This window comes from Lycorma delicatula, chromosome 1, assembly GCF_047948215.1.
Source record: "Lycorma delicatula isolate Av1 chromosome 1, ASM4794821v1, whole genome shotgun sequence".
NCBI classification, from domain to species: Eukaryota; Metazoa; Arthropoda; class Insecta; order Hemiptera; family Fulgoridae; genus Lycorma; species Lycorma delicatula.
This window is the reverse complement of record NC_134455.1, coordinates 45,596,954-45,611,626: the sequence shown is the minus strand read 5'-3', so window position 1 is coordinate 45,611,626 and position 14,673 is coordinate 45,596,954. Positions and strand designations below refer to the sequence as shown.

Genomic DNA, 14,673 nt, shown 5'->3' with positions numbered 1-14,673 from the left:
TTATTACTTCAGATTATAACATATTAACCTTGTACTTTTAGAAGACACACCTCGATATACTAGATAAGTTTGTAATATTAAATCAGTGTTTTAATATTCACCAGATTTTAATATTAAACCAGGTTAATTAATCTAATTCATGTTTGATGAATCAGGTAATAATAATATAAGACATCTGTTGTTCACATTCCAATAAAGCCATACTCACATTTTTTTAACTATCAGGATTATTGCTCAGATTTTTCAATCTTCATACTGCAGGCTCTACAAAAATTAATGCATACTAACATGAGAAACAACTAATTACCCTCCATTAAAACAGGACTGCAACAATTACAGCAATCACAGTCATAGCAGGGAAGTGAAGTGGAAGTGTAAATTCCCGTACAAAAGTTAGATGACAATAATATCCATAACAAATATACACATTTTATTTAAAATTTAAAAATATGAACAATTATCAGTTCTCATTACTTCAACATATCTGAGTATAAGTTGTTCTGTAATGTATATAGTAATGTATATATTAGAGGTGATTGCAAACTGCATGGCAATCTCCCAGGAGATGATTCTGTAGCCCAAAATAAGAAAAAAGTTCATATAAACATAGGTCAGTTTTGGCTTGTGAAACATTTAGCTCTGCTTTCTGCTCCCTCTGTGAAATTAAACTGTACTAAACTTCTTGGGATATAAATTGAGCAGGAAATTTGGTGCTTCCTTATGGTTTTTCATCTAAGAAATTGAATAAAAGTGGTCCCAGACCTCTATCTCGCTTAATAAGAAAACCAGGGTAAAACATGAAAACTTTTTGTCAGAAAATACACTTTTTTAGGTTTAGAATAAAATAACTTTGCTAATTTAACAATAAACAAATAAAAACTTCTAGTTAACTTCGTAGAAAATTTAATCCTGACAAAATAACTATAGAGTCATCTCTCAAGAGATTGCTGTGCAATTTGGAATTGATCCTGTAAGCATTATATAAAATTTTACAGAAATTTTTTTTAGTTAAACCTTTCTTGTAAAAGAAACCTTATCAATGTGTATCCATGAAACTGTATTACTTTGTGTATTTAACACACATGCAGTATACTTGAATATAATGGCAATTTGTAAAGGCATGGGAGAACACAGATGACAGAGCAAAGTGTAAAAATTATTTTTCAGTGTCAAGTATACAGTTCATAATATACACTTTTCTTAAGATTAAAAAAATGAAAATAACAATTTAATTATTAATAACAATAAAGACTCACAGTAAGGCCAAATCTATAAATCTGTGGAAAAATAATTTTCTGAAAAAACTGCACTTAACACCGATACAAAAGACAATTTTAAATTAAAAAATTTCAGTCATTTACAATAGTTTTATTACAAATTTTTTTCCAAAAATATTTACAGTGACATATTAAATGTAGCAACTAATCTTCTTCATGCAAATTAAGTCTTCCTTGAGTTGATATAGCCACTTCAAACATGGTTTCTGGTACCAGAAGTTCAGAAACCTACAAAAAAAAAAATCACAATATATTAAGTAACATTAAATACTTCAGTAACATTTAGTACTGAATTTTTATTTGCATTTCTTTAACTCACAATGTTTTTTTTCATGTTTGTCCTTAAATCTTACATCCTTAATTTAACATACTTCCTAACAATGCTGATTGATGAAATTTTGCACAGTTACTAAGGTCAGGTGACAATACAATATTCCACCATTACTTTTGCAAATATCCTCTCATATGAGGGTAAATTAAGGGTGCAGTTGTAAAAAATTGCAAAACAGATATTTGGGGTTGTTAGAGTTGCAGATGAAAAATCTGATAGTCATTTGAAATAAAAAAATGACAAAAACTTGGTACGGGAGTTTTTGTGGTTTTGAATTTGACATTTTGTCATCAATCATATTATATAAATATATATCTATATATATATATACATACACAGATTATTTCTGGCGGGCAGTATGTTGGAACACAGCTCCTGATGATTCATTCGGCTCCAAATTAACAGGAAGAAAACCTTGCAATGATGCATTATCAGAGATGGATCGAATGGGTAATCTTTTATAAAAATGTTTGTAGAAGATTGTGATATTTAATTAAGTAAATGAAATAAAAACTTGACTCCTTGTTATTTTGTATAGTAAATGTTTGATTGAAAATTTGTTTGATATTTTATAAATATATTAGAAATTTCAATATACGAGGGCTGTTCAATAAGTAATGATAATAGTGACATTGAGTGAAAATGTGTTGCGAATGCTGGTAATACTGCATACCATCATGTAGCCCATTATTTCAGCCATCTATAATGATCAGTTTCAAGCTGATTGGTGCAGTAGCGAATGTAATGATTCGCATAATGTGTGTTATACATTTGCCTACCATGTCCAGCATGGATAAAAAGTTAGAGCAGCATTGTAATGTGAAATTTTTAGTGAAACTTGGGAAGAACCGAAAAGACACATATGAATTATTAACTATGGTGTATGGTGAAGATGTTATGAGCCAGGTGACCCTTTACCTTGGTGGTGACCGTACCTCAGCTGACCCAACCTTGGTGGTTGGGTTTCAATTAACCATACATCTCAGATATGGTCGAACTGAAACTGTACAAGACTACATTTCATTTACACTCATACATATAATCCTCATTCATTCTCTAAAGTTATACCTGAACAGTAATTCCCGGAGGCTAAACAGGAAAAAGAAAGAAGGTGACCTTCTGCAAGTGATATAAAGCATTCACGAAGGGTAGAAAGAGCATCGCCGACGAGCCGCGCCCTTCAACATCTCGCACTGAGGTTGTAAAGAATACAGCTGCCTCTATTGTCCATGAAGATTGATGGATTACCATTAGGGAGCTTACCGCATGTCTAGACATTTCAGTTAGCAGCGCATTCTCGATTTTGCACGATGATTTGGCCATGTAACACGCGTCTGCAGATGGCTGGTGTGAGCAGGCTGCACCTGCTTACACCGGAGCAAATGCAACATTGTGTCTCTGTGTGTCAAGACCTGTTATTGCGGTTTGGTGGGGAAGCAAATGAAGAAATGAATCGAATCATAACCGTAGATGAATCTTGGATGTATCATTACAATCAGGAACTGAAAGTTCTCAATGTTAAAGGGCGTAGTCGCCACCTCCAAAAAAAGCAAAGATGAGTTGCAGTGCCAGTAAGGTTATAATGATAATCTTCTTTGATTCTGGGTTTTTTTGTACCAATATTCTGAGCCTCAAGGCCAAACAGTCACGGCAGATTATTACAAAAGTGTTTTGATCATAATGTTGCGTCATTTAAGAAAAAACGGCTGCACAAGAACATTAACAATATTTTACTGCATCATGACAATGTGCGGCCCCACATTGCTCGCACTGTAGTTGATATCTTGAATGCTTGTGGCATCGCAACAGTACACCACCCACCATAGAGTCCAGATTTCGCCCCTTACGACTTCTGGCTGTTCCCAGAAGTCAAGTTTTCTCTCAGGGAATGGAAATTCAAGACCAATCATGAGCTCATCAAAGCTATGGAGGCATGCTGCAAGAAGCTTGAGAAAGATGGTCTAGTGCTCATATTTAAAAAGTGGCAGGAATGGTAGGAAAAGTGTAATAGAACCGAGGGAGGTTACTTTGAAAAAGAGCATGTAGATTTGGAAGACTGAATAAATATTTGTTTCTGTAGAATGTTTTTATCATTACTTTTTAAAAAGCCCCTGCATCCAAATTAACCTTCTAATTAAACCTGCTACAATCCAAATTAACCTGCTAATTAAACTCAAGCAATGTATGATAATTGATTAAAGTATGACTAAAAAGTATAAAGAAAGTTTTTAAAATTTTTGCAATATTATTTGTGTAACCTCAAACACAAGAAAAAGAATGAACAACCCCAGACATGAAAACTAACTACCCACCAAACTCAAAAAGATTTGTCACATTCTTTCCTCAGGCTGGCAAATGGCACCAATTCAAGTGGCACTCCATGATACCAAACAAGGAAATATAGGATCAAAGGGAGTGAAAACACATAGATGGACAAAAGGTATGACTAACACAAAATAAAAAGCAAGCCCCTAAAAAAGATGAATAAGCCATTTTAGTCTTTCCCAGAACAAGTTTACAGCAGCCACTCTGTTATACCAGCACAACAAATTAATTTACAGTTATATTTTTTAGTGTTATTTACTTCGTAAATACATAACCACATTTTATACAACAAAATAATTACATCTTTATAGTGAAAAATAAAAACATTTAGAAATGAAGTAACATTACCATATATTTCTGAGACACCTCATAAGCATATAGTATACTTGTGTCAAAAAGTAACATCTTACTGGCAGCCAATGCTAATATACAGTTCCTAATACGAGCAACAACTTCTCTGTACTCTGGAGAAATTTTCTGTAAAAATAAAAACTTTTTTCAGAGTCCGAAGATGTAATTTAATGATAAAAGATAAATGTGAAGTATATAAATTATCTTTTTAGAATACACTTTTAAATAATTTAAGTGTGACAAGCAATTTGATAATAAAAATCCCAGATTCTTATTTATCCCACGATAGTCATGATAAAACTGACTGAGATAATTAGCTCAATAGTTAAACAATTTAACAAAAAGTTCTGATTTTACTCACTTTTTTAAGTAAGAGGAGATTCTGATAAAAAGGAAAAAAAGAAACTTTAAATTTTTATTAGCAGGTTTATAAGAATATTGAAATTTCAACATTCTTATACATAAGCATATATTTTATAAAGGGTGAGCAACATAAAGCTGAACCCATAACGTAACCGCTGGAGAATTGGTAGGTTATGTTGGAATAAAATTTTATGAATGATACAAATAAATAAGAAAAACAAAAAAACGTAATTTAATATATATATATATATATATATGTCATATTTATTTACCTTGTTGTTACAAAAGATGTTCAATGCACCCTAGAAAAGATGTCCACCCTAGGCATCAATGCCTCGACTGATCATATTGAGAGTCGTCTGATGCAAAACTCTGTTGTCAATTCCGTTGATTTCTCCTTCACCTTCACAGTTCATAAATATTGTGAGGGATTAGATGCATAAACTCTCTGCTTTAAGTAGCCCCAAAGGAAAAAAATTACAAGTAGACAACTCTGGCGAACATGAAGGCCACCATCCTCTGCTGACAGCTCGTCCACTTTGTGAAAGCTGCATGAACGCAAATCAGTGAAACGTTATATGTGTGACACATTGCTCTGTCTTGTTGAAAAAAGCTGTAATCTTTTTTTATCAGTTAATTGCAGATAGAATTCTTCAAAAATTATGAGGTAAACTTGTGTATTGACAGTCTGGTCAAAAAACATTGGTCCCATTATATACGATTACCAGAAACAGTACACAAACACTAATTTTCTCATCATGAAGTGGCCACTTGAATATCTCGTGAGGATTCACCATCCAATACCTGGTGTTCTGCGAATTAACATGGCTGGATAAATGAAACCATGCCTCGTCTGACATGAAATATGATGTCAGCTCTATCTGTCCACCAACAATGTTTTCGAGAAGCCAGTTACAATAATCAAATCATTTCGGTTTGTCTGTCTCCTTCAGTTGTTGCACAGTAGTTGTAATGCAGTATAGTTTCAATTTTAATCTATGAAGAATTTTACGACAGGATGTGATACACATCCTGTCATCCCACATTTGTTGGGATAAGTAGCGTAGTGATTTTTTTGAACTGGCACTAATTCTCCTTTCAATATCGGCAATGATCTGTGGAGTCCTAATGGAAGGTTGCCTATTTCGTTTTGCATTTGAAACCAAACCTATTGTATGCCATTTTTTAACTAAATCGTGTATGCTACTCTTCACTGGGATAAAAGCATTCAAACATTTTTCTACAAATACTTGACGTGATTCTTCAAATTACCCAGAACAAATATAAAAATCAACAACTATAGCTATCCCCTCCTGGATTGAGTGAGGCATTTTTCACAATCACAACTGCACTCACAATACTGCAATGGAACAAAACGAATACTGCATCTACACGTAACCACCTGACAAATGGCAACAACAATCAGTAGTAACACACATCCACTAGTCACACTAGTTGTGTGAGAGTCCTTCATAAATAGTGTTGGGTAGCGGTTTCATTATGGGTTTGGTTTTACGTTCCTCACCCTGCAGAACACACAGCACTGAATGTATCACACATAACAGTATAATGCTCCAGAAAAATAAATCATGTACTGTAATGAGAATGGAACCCAGAGTTGGTTAAATAATAGGACACTAACTTTACACCTAACAAAATTTTTAGTTAAATAAGTTAATATTTTATTCACAGTATTAAGTTGATTTTATTAACAGTATTTACAAGGACCCCAAAATAGAAACTTTAAGACAATTATGATTACAACAGAATCTTAACCAATTGCAGAACAAAAAATACACAAGCAATGCACTAAAAAAAAGTTATTCATACAAGAATTTTAAATTTTAGCAGGACAAAAGGAAAATTACTTTTATTAGTATGCTAATACTATTGGTTTAAACTATTACACCTGTTACAAAAAAAAATTTGGTTCGCAAATTATTTCACCAAAAACAGTGAATATTATATATAATCTTTAGTTTAATTATTATTTCTGCCATTAAAAAGTGAAAAGGTCGCAGATTTTTATTTCTTACAAAAAAAATTTATCAAATTAATTTAAAGGATTTTTTTATCGTGGAGCACCATTTTTTATAGCAATCTACCATTTCATGTTGTAATGAATATGTTTCATAGAATAGTAGCATTATCCAAGTTTATATATATCCGGCCGGGTCTTAAAGTCCACACCAGAAAATCGTTTTTTAAAAAGGGGGTATTTCTTTCAAAATTGTCACCACTCCTGTACACAGGTGCCCAAAATCACACTGCATATATATAAACACATATCTTCTGCCTACCCTTCCAGCAAGCAGGCTCCTAACCCTTCTCAGAGATGTGTTGCAACTAGTTAAATCAAATACTAACAACCGCACCAAAAAACGCTAGTGCCATGAACTCCAAAATCATTTCCTTGCCTTCATTCCATCCCTAAGAAGAAGAAGGAAGGAAGAAAGAAGATCCAAAGAAGACAGTTAGTTCTCTCTCTCTCCCACCTAGCTTTTCTCAGAACAAGCGGGTATTTTATATGGTTAATCAAGAAGTGATGAGACAAATGTGAGAAAATCACACTAAATTCTTTAACTGCCATCCCAATCCAACTTTCCCACTGACTGGGCTAGCTCTGGACACAACACCCTAGAACTGCCCAACCAAATCACATTTTCTTTAGAAATAAATGTAATGAAGTACAGCCCCAAAATCGTCTCCAGCAACCTCTCCTTACAAGAGGACGACCTCTTAAACAAAGAATTTTAGCCACTCTGAACAGAAAGAGAGAGCGTCATGGAAGATAAGCTCATTAGCGCATTGTTATGCCAGGACCCTACTGTTAAAAACCACCATTGGATCATAATACAGTCCAAATTTCACCAAACGAATCAACACCATATTTCTATTTATAACTCACCAATCCATTACAATCATACAGCAGCAAAGGACGCAAGTTCATATACTGTGATTAGTAGGAGGGTATTGCACTCTCAGATATCCTTGCGTTACATTCCAAAGTAGCATTAATTACAAAAAAGGTTTTAATAAAACTAAAACTATATTTAAACAAGTGATTAGTTTATAGGCAACATATACTATAAAATTGTTGTAATTAGTGAACGACTGTTTTCAAAATCTTTTAGAATGTTTATTATCCAAACATATTCTCTACACAATGTCTTTAATATTATATGGAAATTAAAAAAAAAAAAAATGTATATATATATATATATATATATATATATATATATATATATAAATATATACATATGTATTAATCTATTTAAATTAAATTTTTTGTAGGCCATATTTCCTCTGTACTTAAATTCTAGCTAATTATATAACAAAAATTTATTCAGCCATTCCACAAAGTACAGAATTAAAGAACGCTCTTACCTTAATTTTCTTCATTAAAGCACTTTTGAGCCTATCCCCATCTTCAGGAAAGGTTTTTTAAATTCTTTCTTTTTTACATTTACAGATTAGAATACATAAGATACGTTAAAATTTTTAGAACAAATATTTGTTCACTCAATAAATTTTTTTTTTCTTAAATTTAAAACATTATATTTAAAATTGCCTTTAACATGTCAATATGTTAATACAGTACTCAATTAATATTAAATATTATAACATTTTAAATTTAAAAAAAACTTTTTTATTGACTGAAAAAATAATTATTCTAAAAATTTTAAAATATCATACGTAGGCGTAAAAGCGTTAATGACAAAAAAGTAAGGTAAGAATGTTCTTCAATTCTGTGCTTTGTGGAGTGGCTGAATAAGTTTATATTACATAATTAGCTAAATATATACATATAAAACATTTTATTCAATTATCTTATAAAACTGACAATTTTAAAGTATATTTGCAAATGTTATATATATGTATATTTATTTATTTTATTTCACTTTCATCTTTAGTAACTAGTAAAAAATTTAACAATTAATTGATTTATCAGTTACTGATTTTATAATTTAGAATTCCTTTTCTTTTCAACAGATTGAAGACAATAAGAAACACCAGAGCACTCTTCTGATTAAAATTAGCTTAGAACAACAGGATCTATGTTTGTTCCTGAGACACATTTAAAAGCTCTAAATCATTTATTTTTTTGTAAGGTAGTCAAATTTGTTTAATTTTTATAATTAGTAACTTGTAAAGAAAATTATTACATCCATCACCTGTACAGAGCTTTTACCTATACCAGGAGTGCAATAAATTTCTTTATTTACTTATTGTCAAAGTGACACTGCATTTTCTTCTGTATTTTATAAGAAGATTCTGATCAGAACTTCAAATCCAGGTCTAGACCTGCTTCTAAATGTATAACATCAGCAAGAAAGAAAATAAAAATATTGTTTTTTATTAAAAACTATTTGTACCACCAGTGACACGAACAAAACAAAAATTAAGAATTTATTGGGTAAAAAGAAGTCAAACACATTTGCTTCAACCTTTACAATAATATTTACAATATTTTATGCATTTCTGAAATTTGTATTTCCCTCATTCAATTCCTGGGAAATGGTCATAGTCATAGTCATATTATGACTAACCACTAGAGGATAAAATATGTTTAGTGAATGCAAAATAATACTAAAAATTGCTGCTCATTCTTATAAAAAGCTACATAAAAAAATACAAACACTATTTCTCAAAACTGATTAATGTACAAAGAGTAATGAGATACAGAAATTAAATTATTGCAGTTATAAGAAATTTAATTATTGTATTTTATTAATTTTTATTTTTATAATTTCTTACTGATTTATTTATGCATTTATTATTAATTATTTATTTTCAAAATAAATGTTAATTTAAATTAAATAATAACGTATAACTTACTGGTAAGTACAATTTATTGGTATTTGGTTATTAAATTTTTATGAATGTCCCCACAGTACTGTAAGTTTTCTCTCTTCTATGACAAATCATCATCATTTTCAGTTCCCTTTAAACCGAATTTCCTTTTGGATGGGCCTTCTACACAATGTCTCCACCTGTCTTGATCCATGAACCATCTCTCTTTCATTACTCTCACTACATCCCCTCTCTTACACCCTTCCTCCATTATCATATTCATCAATTTCATTCATGGTGTACCCTTTGGTCTTCTACTTGTTTTCTCTGCATGCAGCATCCTGTTTGGTAATCTTTCCTCATCCATCTTTTATCCATCACTCATCAATCTATCAATATACCCCCAAACCATCTGAGCTAAGATCTTCCAGTTGACTTGACAAGGTTTCACAATTTCAGTTCCTCTCTAATCATACTGCACTACTCTATCCTTTCTTGTCTTCCCTAGCATGCTTCTGTTGAATTTCATTTCTGCTGCCTGTACTCAATCCTTCATCTTTCAACCACCTGTACAGACTTCTGCCACATATTTAAGAACTGTCTCAAAGTAGGCTTGATACATAACTCTCTTGCATTGCATAATACTTCTACATTGCATAATAATGATATTATATACTTTTAATATTACATATTTTTAAAAGAAAAATTTTAACTGATGATGAGGGAAACCTTCAAAAGCGCTATTACAAAAAAACAATAAACATAATGTAAGAAGCATTATTGAATTCTGAACTCTTGGTGGTCAATCAATGACCATCAATGTTATCCTTAATCCAGACTTCATACACTCTGATAAAATTCACTTGGCTTCTGTACTCCTGTACTTATTACCTTACTCTTTCTCCCATCCTCAGAAAAAACTGTTCCCAAATAACTAAATCCTTTTACCCTTTCAATTTTTCTGCCATTTACAGTAATGTCCAATGAATTTACCTTTTTCTATATATTGCACAATCACTTTACTCTTCTCAAAAATAAAATGCATGCCATATTTCTGAATTTCTTCACTTCAATAGTTATTACACGCTCAACATTCCTTTCAAACTCCCTCCATGTAACCAAGTCATCTGCAAACAAGTTGCTTGTTCCTTCTGCTACATCCTTTTTAACATTCTTGAAGATTCCATCCACACTTATTATAAACAAAAGTGAAGATTGCATAATAATAATAATACGACACTTATAATATCACTCTTCTTTGTCTCAACCCCTCTATCACAAAACATCTGACCTTCCCAGCCTTGTCTTGACACAACTCTAGCTTCCTTCACACATAGCATTAACCATCTGGATGTTCGCTCTATCCATATTTCTTTCTTCTGGCACCTGACATACAACTTCCCTATCCATGTATCATATGCCTTAACTACTACCATTACTAATTTCTTATTATAACCTCACTTCTTCTCACCCACTTGTCTCAGAGCAAATAATAATAGTAGTGTAATACTGGATCTATCATACCTGAATCCCCCATCATCTTCCTTCTGATGCAGTTTTCCAAAACCCTTTCAAACAATGTTGCCATGTGTGGGTGTAATACCTCTGTAATTACTGCATAACATCTTGCACCCTTTTTTAAATATAGGGATTATTATTCCCTTTTTCCAGTCTTCTGGAATCACCTTCATTTTTCATATACTTCTGAATAGTATGTATAGCCACTATAAACCACAAACTCTTACAGTCTTCACCATCTTGGTGGTTATCTCAATTAATTCTGGTGCTTTGCCTCCTTTCCTTTTTCTTAAAGCATCCTTTATCACCTTCATTATTATGTAATACTTCTGGCCCTGCTTCCCTCACCTCTGTCCTGTTCTTTTCCACCCTTCTTCCTTCCAATCGATTTGGATTAAGGATTTCACAAAAATATTCTTTCCATCTACAAAGTATTTCTTCCTCCTTTACTATCACATGTCCTAGATCGTTCTTACTAAACTTTGTATCTTCTCTCCTTTTCTTTTAATTTAATGACAACAAAAAGCAATTTTTTATTTCTTAGTCTAATGACACTCTTTAGTGAACTCTTTCCAACATTTGCTCTTCTTTCTGCTTACAACTTTCTTACATCCCCTTTTTCATTCTTATGGTTTTGTGACCACATCTTCCATGCTATCATTCAACTGCCATCAGTTGAATGCTTTTCAACTGCCATCATTCCATCACTTTGTTTCGTTTACTCTTCCTTTTCCACTGCTTCTACAACATAACCATTCTGCTATATCCACCATAGCCTTCTTCAAGCATCCCCACTCTTCCACCACCTCTTTTACTTCTTTAGGTAAGCATTCCTTTATTCCTCCACTGTAATATGGAGCACATCCTTCCTAAGATCTTTTTCTAAGTTTTCCCTTCTATTTAGATTCATTTAAACCCAAAATCCTCATTCTTTTCTCTTTCAAATCTACCAGTAATAGGAAACTGTAATACTTGCTGCCCCTATCCACTTATCATTTTTCCCTCTTTCCTTTGTACCCAATAGCTCCCTTTTCATGCTCTTGCTGGTACATCCAATTGCTTGTTGCCTGCAGGAAAACAAACTAGCTCTTTCTTATCTACTGTACCAACCTTCATTTTTGGTTCATATATGATGAGGTCACCACCAGGTAAAATAAACTTACTGCCAGGTCTTTTTACACACTACCCCTGATTTAATATATTTGTCACTGCACTTCACAGAGATGTCGGCTTATTTACTGGTAGCCGATACCATGTCACAAGACTCTTTTCAGCTTAATGGTATTTTAGGTGAACTGCTCCGCCACCTTAGCAGTACCATTCCAACCCCGTAGGGGAAGACACCCACCTTGTGACATTACCGGTCACCACACCACCCCCTTCTGAGCCCTGAGAGGCTTTACCAGAGGTCATCTTTAGACCCTCTAACTAATTACACCTCACAGTCATCAGCCAGGCCTCGGTCAGGATGCCACCGATGTAAATGCCTCGGCAGACATTTGCATCAGTAAAATACACATCAAATTTTGCCTTCACATAAACCTCAAACGAACATCTTCACATCCAATCTAACATGATTCCCTCAAAGTAACTGACCGAAAGCGCGATTGCACGCCTAGTCAGATTTGACAGCATCATTCATGACTGTCAATGCCTCAGAAAACAAACGATTTTAAAGTTAAATCAATGCTACACTCATACCAATCAAAATTATGTTTTATGCAGCATAGAAATTCAGACCTACACCCAAATAAGTTGACCAATTTAGGTCACCTAACAAGAGGAACGTAACATCTTTCCGGTCCACGCAGACGCCGGGGACAAACCCTGCACACCTACCCAGTCCCATCATGGAGTCTCGTGTGGCTTTATCAAGTCACAATCAGGACCGCCACCAGTGGAACGAAGCCACACTCCCGGTTGCACGGGCTACCATACCCTAGCGGCACAGCCAAACCCACAAGCAGGAGCTCCAAATTGAATCACAAACAATACCAATACAACCATGACACGATGCCAATGTGCCTACCTCCAACCAATTCAATGCCTAGGCTAGAACCCTAGCCAACCAGGGTCCTACCACAATCAAATACCTCGATTAAACTCCCTCTGCAGACCTACACATCGCAACGACATGAAGAAAACCAACCATAATAAACCACTCCTCACGGATCTTCCAGTTAATACGGAGATCCAGAAAGGAATGTATTCTCTCAAGTTCCCTAATAGTTCATGAATGTTGTTCGACCTCATATCGGGGAAAGATGTAGGGGACATGGTCCACTGTACTATCAGTCCCACAATCCGTGCATTGAGTCAAATCCATGAAACGAAACCTAGCCAAACTTGCTCGAAAGGCATCATGCTCGGAAAGAAACTGTGATATACTGATTGGGGGAGACCCATCCAATCACACCTAAATCAGATACTACAGGAAATATACCATGCGTGTAGTGACCTGTGGGGGATTCATCCCACCTGACCTGCCAAGACGCAAGGCCCTGGTCTTCAATTTCCTGTTTTCATTCTGACGTCAATAGGTTATTTACCTTGGAAATATAGCATTCCTTACGCTCATTAACCAAGATATCTATTGGTTTGACTTCGGCTATAACACAGACTGCCTCTCGCGAAACTGTTCTATAACTGCCTATAACAGCCAGCAAGAGGAGTCGCTGGGCTCGCAGCAAAATGTCTGCATAATACTTAAAAGCCAAGTGGTAAGCCCAAACAAGTGCAGCATATAGTATAATAGCCTAACTGACACCTTTGTAAAGGATACGCATGGTGCAATAATTCAACCTCCAATCGCGATGAATGATGGATTGATGGATTCCATAAAAAGCATCAGTGAACTTTTTTGCCACATACTGTAGACGTTCCTTGAACGTACCGAATGGAGAGACCAGCCTTCTGAACCCCGATTTGTCAGGAAACTGCCAGTCTTAAGCAACATCATCGTAGTTTTTTTTTGGCTGAAAACCACAGTTCCCTTAGCAGTACCCCACCACACGTCAGGTCCTGCTGCTGCCTACCCACAACTGCTTATTCGGGATACCCCTTATTCACAGCTTCCCACCATACTAATGGCCATTCCACCATCTGCAACCTGGGGGATGTGCCCTGTTGCCTGCAGCTAGGCTCCCAATCTGTAGAGCACGGACAAACATAGCATTTAAAAATCAATTACCTCATTCATTAACACAATACTCAACCATAAAAAAATCATATAATTTAATCAAAGAATTACAAATGAAAACAGTGACTCAATTCTAAAGAATTATACAAATAACTTTTCAATGTAAATTACGTAGCAAAGTTTTATGATATCAAGTGTGCTGTTTAAAGCTGACATTATTAAAATACTTCTAAAGAATTGTTACTTTTACTTTGCATCAGGTTAATAACTGATGCAACATTTTTTCAAAACATCCAGCCTACATCTTAAAAATATTAGTCATAACTTTTAATTTTATACAAGTTAATTATGTTTCTATATTTTTGTGTTTGTGGTTTTCCGATATTGGTGTTTTGTGTTTTAGATATGATTTATGTTACACTGAATTAATTAAAAGTCCCTTTTAAGAGTTTTACGTATAGGTAACCTTACTGGTTGCATAGGTTTCTGAGTTACTTAAGTGAGTTTTCTTTGTTATAATAAGTGTATTTTGAATTGTTTTTATTAAACAGGTTGCTAATTGAGTTTGGTGGGCA

General features: G+C 33.9%; 1 protein-coding gene across 2 annotated transcripts in view; it reads right to left on the bottom strand.

Annotated features, from left to right (window-relative positions):
• Nucleotides 1-1,356: 1,356 nt before the first annotated feature.
• Rrp4 (exosome complex component Rrp4) overlaps nucleotides 1,357-14,673 on the bottom strand; it is a 50,053-nt gene continuing 36,736 nt past the window's right edge. The window contains exons 5-6 of one of the 2 annotated variants that reach the window (XM_075354383.1): nucleotides 4,282-4,410; nucleotides 1,357-1,505 (exon numbers count right to left, since the gene is read on the bottom strand). In XM_075354383.1, coding sequence (XP_075210498.1) covers nucleotides 1,422-1,505; nucleotides 4,282-4,410 — 213 coding nt within the window. In that variant the 3' untranslated portion in view covers nucleotides 1,357-1,421. The remainder of the gene's footprint in view (nucleotides 1,506-4,281; nucleotides 4,411-14,673) is intronic. The other variant, XM_075354387.1, reaches the window with a different exon arrangement.